The 8946-nt window shown below is 41.4% G+C and overlaps 1 protein-coding gene across 1 annotated transcript; it reads right to left on the minus strand.

The window, feature by feature from the left end:
* Nucleotides 1-558: 558 nt before the first annotated feature.
* Nucleotides 559-8886, minus strand: LOC121910442 (short transient receptor potential channel 2-like). Its single transcript, XM_042431671.1, has 13 exons — nucleotides 7528-8886; nucleotides 6507-7199; nucleotides 6210-6410; nucleotides 5948-6112; nucleotides 5585-5759; nucleotides 5298-5498; nucleotides 5039-5201; nucleotides 4852-4944; nucleotides 3599-3791; nucleotides 3386-3513; nucleotides 3221-3293; nucleotides 2993-3110; nucleotides 559-2506 (listed from the first exon to the last, which is right to left on the minus strand). The coding sequence occupies exons 1-13, from the start codon at nucleotides 7540-7542 to the stop codon at nucleotides 1611-1613; spliced, it is 3114 nt and encodes a 1037-aa protein (XP_042287605.1). The 5' UTR covers nucleotides 7543-8886; the 3' UTR covers nucleotides 559-1610.
* Between the last annotated feature and the right edge of the window lie 60 nt (nucleotides 8887-8946).

Here is an 8946-nt window from a genome sequence, read left to right on the forward strand (position 1 = left end):
TTAATTCTCTGGATAAGCCAGAAAACAGACCTAATAGTCTGGTTATTTTATCTATAAACGTTTTTCAATTCAGTTTTAAGATCATATATCAGGATATCTAGAAATATTGATATTGTGATAGAAGAATTACATATACTGCCATAGATGATTACATACTGTATACACATACACCAGAAGCTTCCCCAAGCATGTTGTATTTTTATCTAGAGGGAAAAGACCGACACTGAGTGGCGTAGATGCATTTTCTCATCTCCTGTCTGATAAACATGTCAAACAGGTGGAGAAGTGATAGCATCATTCAGGCAACAATGCCTGGCTGTTTTTTCCCAGCGGAAGACTTTGGATGTAGTGTGGCTTGGGACAGGTGATGCTGCAGGTGATGAATTAATGAACTGGTGTGTTCATGCACGCAACCTCATGGGACCAGTATGTGTAAAGCAAGCTGAGACCTGCACTGTCACACTGCAGCATCAGGTGTAGGTCTGCCACTGATGAAGAAATGAAGAGACAGAACTACCTTTACTTTCAAATCTTTAATTGTTTTAAAAAGTACCTATATTGTGCAAAAGCTTACTGTAATTGAACACATGGCTATTTTGATACATGGAAAATGAGAGCGCCCTATAGGGGCTACATGCTATGGAACAGTACACTTTGGAAAATGACAGTGAAGAAAGGGACAGTCAGCACAAATGAACAGTGAAACCTGCTTGTGATACAATTGCATTCAGTCAACCGACCAAAGAAACACTCTGTTCTATCTTTTTTTTTAAGTGGTCTAATTGGTGTATTTTCTAATGGTACTGTAACCCTACTTTACTGCAACCGATGCTTATCAATGTGTACCAGTGTGAATTGTTTTTTATGGTAAACTGATCCCTTCTTAACATGTGATGAGAGGATTGGCAACTACATGATCTCTGTCTCGGTTAAATTGCTCTTTCTCCAGCACGTGATGTAAATAATTAAGAAATATGTGGTTTTCTGTGTCAGAAGAACACACGATTTTGGTAGAATTAGCCTGATTGGCTACACTACATGAACGTTTCTTACAGTTTCATTGATTCAAGTCAAGATTTTTTTTTAAAACTGTGAACTAACCTAAAAGCCGTGCAAGAATCCCCAAGATGCTGCAATATTCATTATTATCTCACAACATGAAAGTGTTTTTGTCAGAACTACAGTCTGTGGGTGGGTTATTATAATCACATCTCCTGTGAGTATAAATGTCCTCAGCAAATCTCATGGCAATAGGCTAATTAGAGAAATATCCTGTGTACAAACTGACATCTTACTTGCTGACCCTTTGTTTTCAAGATACCTTGTCACAGACCTTGTGTTGGTCATGGAGAAATTTTAGACAAGAGGTCAAAAAAATCACAAAGCTATAGCAGATTTCATTGTAATCTGGCCTGTAGCTGTAGATATATGTATCTTTATACCAAAGCTTTGGATGGATCAAGTGACAGGGTCAAAAATCTGAAGCTGCAACTCCAAATTGCCAATGATTCCTTGTGCAGCCTCAACACAAATCCTCTTATCAGATGTTGGATAAGGTGACCAAAGGGCTTGACAATGAAACAGGTGTGGTCCTTAAAGAGTCACTAAGTTTACGGTCTCACTAGGATCCCATCAATCGATCCCTCCCCTTCTTGGGAACCAAAGCCCGTGTCCTGGGAGCTGCTGCTACCTGTCGGTGAGGGAATAATTTTCTTGGTTCCAGGTGTCTCATTGCTCTCCTTGACCCTTGACCTCTCTGCTACATTACGCTCGAACTTCCTACCTTTCACCCACCTTGCTTCCACTTTTTTCTCTTGCAGCTCTATGTCTTTGAACTTGTTCATTACTTTCTTTGTGTCTGTCTGTTCATTGTTGACTTCGATGCTTTCAGCTTGTTCGGGGCTCGTGTCTTTGTGTTTTTCATCCACCTTCTCTCCTGTGAGTGCCTCTCCTTCTCTTCTTTTTTCTGCCTCATCTTGTGTGCCCTCGGCTTCTACCTTTTCTTCTACATTATTAAAACTTGTGCCTGTTGCCATCTCCCCATTCACTTCATTGTCACTATTTTCATTTTTGTCTGACTCCGCCTGTTCTTTTTCCTCTGTTGCCTTCTCATCTCCTTGCTCTACTTTAGCTCTGCCTTCCTCCATCTTCACCACATCACAGTCGGTTACCTGCCTTGATCCCTCTGCTCCATGTTCGCCCACCTGATTCTGCTGTGTGTCTGACTCCTGCTTTGTATCCAAGTCAACCTTTTCTTTATCCTCCTCTTCCTCTCCGTGATGCACTGTCACTTTAAGCGACATGTTTTTGTCATCTTGTCTGCCATTAAAACCTCTGAAATTGTTCTTGGCACCGATGATGTATTTCCCCAGAAAAGAGGAGCTGTCCTTCATCAGTGCATCGCCTGCAGGGTGTCCCTCCTCCAGCAGATACTGATGGACTAACTTCATATCATTGTGCATCCTGCACATCGCTTTGCTCAGCTCAGTGATCCGATTACCGATATCTGAGGGAAGAATGCACATTAACGCATGTTAATGATAAATAATAATTATGTTTATCAAATAAAACAATGTTTTATTTCATGTGACAACCTGTCAATACTTTTGAAAATCTGACTGTCTGGCTTGAACGCATACAAGCGGGGTTAGACACTGTTGCAGATTATTGTATCAACTTATTTTTTTCTTCTCTTGGTTTATCATTTGTTGTCTTATTTATACATTTGAATCTTAAAAATCAAAAAGATTAAAGTTGTTTTCTTCTTTCTTTTCTCTGTCAAGTCAATGATGCTTTTCAAAAGTGCACTGACACTCTCCAACTGTATATTTCAAATAAGATGGTTTTCTGACTATATCTCAGTCCTTTTAGACTTTTTTTTCGATAGCCAGAACTAGAGAGAGACAAGAGGAATGGAAGAGAGAAGAGGGCAACATGCAACAGGCCTTTAATGCATTAGTGTCTGATGGATTTTTGTCAAAGTCACAGTTACCTTTCCTCTTGGTCTCCTTGAACTCCCTGCGAGCGGACTCAATGTAGCGCTGCACCAGAGCCCTGATCACCTGCTGCCGGTAAGGTAACTGGCTCTCTTTAGATCCCTTTTCGCTGGACTTATCACATAATACAGAAAACATAAAAAAACATATTTAACATCACATATTTGAGGGTATTTAGATTTTTTTCACTAACTCCTGTATGTGAGCATTAAACACACACTTACCATAGAGGTTATGGTAGGGTATTTTGTCTTAGAATTACAACTGCAGCAGCAGCAGATTCGTCTAAAGGTACCCCTGAAACAGAATTTGATACTAATAATTAAAAACAGAGATAAACAATGAAATTGCACTGCAGGTTAAATTGTTTTGAAGCGTTTGGAGGTCACCGTAGGATGTAAAAGATGGCTTTGGGTGAGGGGATGATGTTGAAGGGCACAGGCATGGTGAGACCCTCTCTGAAGTAACTGAGATACAGCTTTGACCGGGCAAATTTCCACTCTACATCTGCATCATCCTGAAATAAAAATGTTGAGATATAAGTGCCAGGTTATGGTTCCTATACTTTTTTTTGCAATGCAGACATTAAATTTTCTCTTTACCTCAATTTTCTGAAAAGAGTTGGTGATCATAGCAATGAGCATGTTGAGAAGGACGATCACAATGACGAGTGTGAAGATGCCATACAGAATCCTTCCAACGAACTCTGCTAACACAAACTGCGGCATATCCACGTAGTCCTGGTTGGCCACGCCAAACATGGTCCAGAACAGGAAGTGGAACGTCTCATTAAACCTACAGGAGTGCAATAAAGAGTGTTATGATAATGAGACTGTTATGTACCATTGTCTAACTAACAATGGTGATGTGTATTATGATCAGTGGCAAAACGTCTAATTAAAAGTCTTAGAAACAAGAAGTTAGGAAAAAATACTGTCACCATTTTCAAAAATACTTTCAACATTATATTTTGCAATTTGTATATATGTAATAAAAAAATCTAGAAATAGACAAGCATTGCAAATTAGCCTGAGTGATACTGGATTTTTGTAATGGCGATATGAAGATATTTATATTTGAGAATTACAACAATCTAATAATAATATATTGGCTGATATGAACTTTTCGTACATAAAAACAAAACATACAAACATTTTTGACAGGGATCACTTAAAGTGAAGAAAATATGGACATTTCTTGTAACTTTTCGGCTGACATATACACTGATACAATATATCTGCAATAAGCTGCAGATGTATTGGCCCTGGCCAAATTACCTGTCAGGCTCTAATTTGACAAATTCTATGTAGGATCTGAAGGCTTTAAGGAATAGTCCAAAAAAAAAGACAAAGTAAAAACTATTTCTGTCCAGACACAGTGACTTCCTAGAGATTCAGATGGTTTCTTGTCAAACTCACGGTGATGACAAGACTCAAGAAATAGTCCCCCCTCCCCACAGTTATAAATTGTCACTTCCAGTTTTTGTGAGAATTAAACAAGCGTGATATAACATATTAATTAATGAGAGGTGCTGGTAGGCACTGGACAGAGCCAGGCTAACTGCTTAGTCCAATTCTTATGCTAAGCTACGCTAATCATCCCCTGCCACTAGCTTCATATTTAGTGTACAGACATGAGAGTGGTATCAATCTGCTCATCCAACTCTCAGCAAAGAGGCAAATAAGTGTATTCCCAAAATATCAAACTATTCCTTTAAAAATACTTATGCATCTCACACATTTGGAGCTTCACAGTAGTCTGCACAGATTTGGACTGATTATGCAAGACTAGCATCTTTTGGCTTATGGGAAACTGTAGAATTCAAACCAGAAACCTTACGATCCCTTATTCTTACCTGCCAAGATGTGGAGAGATGACGTAAGGAACATAGACATTGTTGATGCCACAGAGGAAGGCCGTTCCAATGATCATCAGTATAAACATGAATCTAAAAAAGAAAACATGCCATGTGTACAATGTACCCTGAATTATAGAAATATGCAAGTGTATAATGCAGGGGGCAAAATGAAAAGTCCTCTTACCTCATCATATCATCAATCATCTTCCCTATGGAGATTTGCAGAGTTCCCAGAGACTCATGGGCTGGTAGGATGTACGCCAGCCGTGTGAAGCTCAACATGCTGGTCACTGCAAACAGCACCTCTGCAATCAGCTGAGGGTCCTCCTGATGCCAGTCCCCACGTACTGCGAGACAGTTTCACATAGCAACAGACAGCTTTTAACAACCTTTATGACATCCAACAATCATTCTGGATTAATGATCTGGCATCATTTTCTTACCAGTCTGGGTAAAGTAGACACACTCCTCTGTGCTGTTAACATCATGGCAGAGGAAGTAACCTTTGAGCATGATGAGCACACGTAACGCAAAGGACGCCAGGTACATGCTGAGAACCATCATGTCCAAGCAGTTCCACCAGTCGAGGAAGTAACTCCGCAGCCCCTCAAGCCACACTTCCTTACACTCATACCAGAAGAATCCTACATGAGACAGTGGATTATGAACCTTTTATCCAGCATGAGTTTCCTTGGTGTGGAGTTAGAAACAGACTAGAGAGTGAACCCACCGACCACCCACACCATGTGGAAGGAGCTGTGCAGGATGTTCTGCTGCCTTGAAGCAAATTTGTCTCGATACATCTCCATGGTTATCGATTCTCCGAGTAATGTGATGAGGAACCACAGGTAGGAAGCTGAGTGAAGGAGAAACTTGATCACAGGTATCTTTAGTATCTTTCCTACCTGGTGAAAAAACGAAAGACAATGACCTGTCAGGGCCAGAACAAAGCCTTCCTATTTTCTTAATCAAATGTCTTTTAGGACAGTCTTCCTAATTAAGGGAGCATTATACTTGCTATTGCTGCCCCAGGTATCGCAGGATCAGAAAATGCATATAAACTCTACATTTGGCAATTTTGGGGTGATGTGACCTTTGACTTTGGTGCGATCCAGTACACGAGGCAGAGGATGGGCATGGTGAGGAAGATCCCAACAGAGACAAACAGCTTCCAGGCTGTCCTGCTACCTCTCCAGCCAGACAAGCTCCCACACCAGATCGATGACAGCACCTGCTGGCAGATTGGATGGGCCACAAACTGCACAAAAAGAAACGGGGAGGGAGAAACAAATTTTGAATTCAACTGTGCAGGATCAAGTATATGTCTTTTACTACTCATCTCTGAACCTCGCAACCTGCTTCTGGTTGTAGTTGACAGCGAGACGCAGACGCGACAGGTTGGGTATTCCCTCCTCAAAGGCCTGCTGGTCTAAGGAGTCCTGGCTCTCATCTCCACAGCTGTTCAGAATGGTGGTCACCTCGCTCTGGTTGCGACACATGCCCAGCAACTCAACGGCAAACTCCTGACAAAGCTCCTCAAGGCCCAGGTACTGAGGCTACGAGAGAGAAGGCACCACAGCACAAGGTAAAGACACAATACAGACACCCAGCATGAACAGTAAGGAGGAGGATATCTACGAATGTCTTCAGACCTTGAACTCTGGCTCTTTTTGTGAGAGCTTGCGGAGCTCTTTGCTGAGGCTGAAAGCACTGAGCATGGCGTCGTCAGAGGTGATGGACAGGTAGGCACGGCTGGCAATGCCACGGTAGGTGTTGATGCGAGACAAGGAGAACTTCAACAGGTCATACTGCCGGCCGTTGCGGCACTCCAAACAGGCACAGGATATCTTGTGTGGCCATGGGATGCCGTGACCTTTTTGGGTGAGCATGGTGACTATATCATACAGGTCTTTCTGGCAGGCTAAGGTCAGAGGAGTCACACCAGGGGCAAACTGGGAGTTGTCAATAGAGTGGTCAAAGATGGCCTGAGAGAAAGAGCGCACGTCCATCTTGTTGCCTTTCTCCTGGTCCAGGCGGTCCAGCAGGCGCTTCACCACTGGAGGTTGGTTGGTGTCTACGGCAACCAGCAGGGCCTCGTGAATCTGCCGGAAGTCAAACTTGACCCCCTGTAGGAGGGAATCCATGACATCCTCGTTGCCCAGGCGGATGGACAAGTTGAGGGCCTCCCTCCATAGGCGATCCTCTGAGTCATCCAGCTGGCGGATGATGCCATCGCCAGTCTTCAACAGCCCACACACCAGTTCTATTTTCCCTTCCTGAATAGCACTGATGAGCTCCGGCGGGAACTGCATCTTCTTGTTCATAATCTCGCGCCATTGTTCTGGCTGCGGGACAGAGAAGTGGTGTTAGCAGCAGTATTAGATGTCCAATCACACATTTTTATAAATATATGCCAGATGTCCAGGGAAAAGAACTTGCAAAATGATTACATAAACGAAAATGTTGATAAAATGTTACGATTTTGTAAGAAAATTAAGGGATTCACAAAAAAATAACAAATGTGTGACTAAAGACACATTTTATGACATCAGAGAGAACACAACAGATTAATAAAACATACAGCTGTGATCATTGGAAACACACTGAAAAAGTTTTAACTAATTTATCGAATGACAAATTCAACAAACCATGGGTAAATAAAACTCTGCTTACCGTGAGGTTTTCCATTCTGGATGAAAAACAGCACAATTTTTGAGCAACAGTCCTAAAGTGAAAACCCAATCACATTCTCTGGAGACATGAAATATATTTTGCCAGCTATTTAAAGCCTCACAGATGAAGGTGAGAGATATCAGTACACTGCACAGGCAGCTCCAATAAGAAGAGAACTGAACACTTTGGTGTCCTGCGATCATGTGCTACCGGCTGACTGCATGGAATCAGCACCCACAAACTCAATAACACACATCAGTCCCCCATGGGGCAAGGCCAATTAAAATGTAACTGATTCAAAGTGTTTCATGCCTGGCTGCGCCCAAACCAAACTGTTTCTGCATTCAAACAGGAATTAACTCTGGTGTCCCCATTGGAAACAGTGCCATGGTACAATTACGGTAGCTGTTACTGAACAGGCAGCAGCTGTCATCGTTTTCCCAGAGGGGCTGGAGGGAGTTCACAGTAGTGGAAAAACAAGGAGCTGCAAGTAAAAAGATATACTGATTATTTTCACTAGTGTCTCTTTTCATGCAGGTCCATTCCTGTCCTGTTACTAAAATTGGTGTTGCACATTTTTATTTTTGTCTTAAATCTTGCTTTGAACATTTCAATCTCTTAATCTTCTCTCAGCTTGAATTACAAATTTTTATCCTCTACAGTTTTGGGTCTTCAGGCATCAGTGTATAATTAGTCAGATGTCACATCAACTGTGCTGCACATGTGCTGAGAGTGTGCTATCCACCCCACACAATTTACAGTGACTTTATCATAGAGACTGTGCCATCATCAGCAGTTTCCAGGTTCTTGTAACATACAAATGTTGTGAAATGTTTGTCTATCAGATTGCTGATCACATCAGACTCACCAAAGGAGTAAAATGTTACATTCAAAAGATGCCCAAACACATTTTCCATGGAGAATGTTCCCAGTCCAGAGACATGTGTATCATAATTTGTTTGGAAGTGAAGCCTGTCTGGCTACTTGTGAACATAGCTTTGCACAGCAGAGGGAGAAAAAGGACCGCTGTAGACTTACAGTAAAGATAAGCTCTGTGTTGTGATTGAATTTTGGAAATACAGGGGGTAAAGAAATGTGGCTGTGTTTTATTCATAGATGCCAATTGCAGTTCCAAAGTTCATTTTCTTTCTTTTATTGGTTCGTAATCACTGTTAAAGTATTTGGTGATAAAAACACAGTATTGTTCTGGTTTTTAACACAATGAGATGTCTAAACTGTCACTGGTTTATAAAATCATTAAATGTTAAGGTTCCGGTGGATTTTATGAACATCTTAGCCTTGACAGTAGAGCAATAACTACATTTTGTCATGTTTCTTTTTCATAACAAACACTCAAATAGTATTTTTTCCCCACTTAAAGAATAAGAATCTCCACAGCAGTGTCTGTAAAGTGTAGAG

Source organism: Thunnus maccoyii, chromosome 13 (genome assembly GCF_910596095.1).
Source record: "Thunnus maccoyii chromosome 13, fThuMac1.1, whole genome shotgun sequence".
Lineage (NCBI taxonomy): Eukaryota > Metazoa > Chordata > Actinopteri > Scombriformes > Scombridae > Thunnus > Thunnus maccoyii.

Excerpts from the sequence above, each read along its gene's own strand:
- LOC121910442 (XM_042431671.1), bottom strand. Across the intron at positions 6,113-6,209 it reads TCAACTACAACCAGAAGCAG|TTTGTGGCCCATCCAATCTG; the intron begins GTTGCGAGGTTC and ends CTTTTTGTGCAG. Across the intron at positions 5,499-5,584 it reads CCACATGGTGTGGGTGGTCG|GATTCTTCTGGTATGAGTGT; the intron begins GTGGGTTCACTC and ends TGTCTCATGTAG.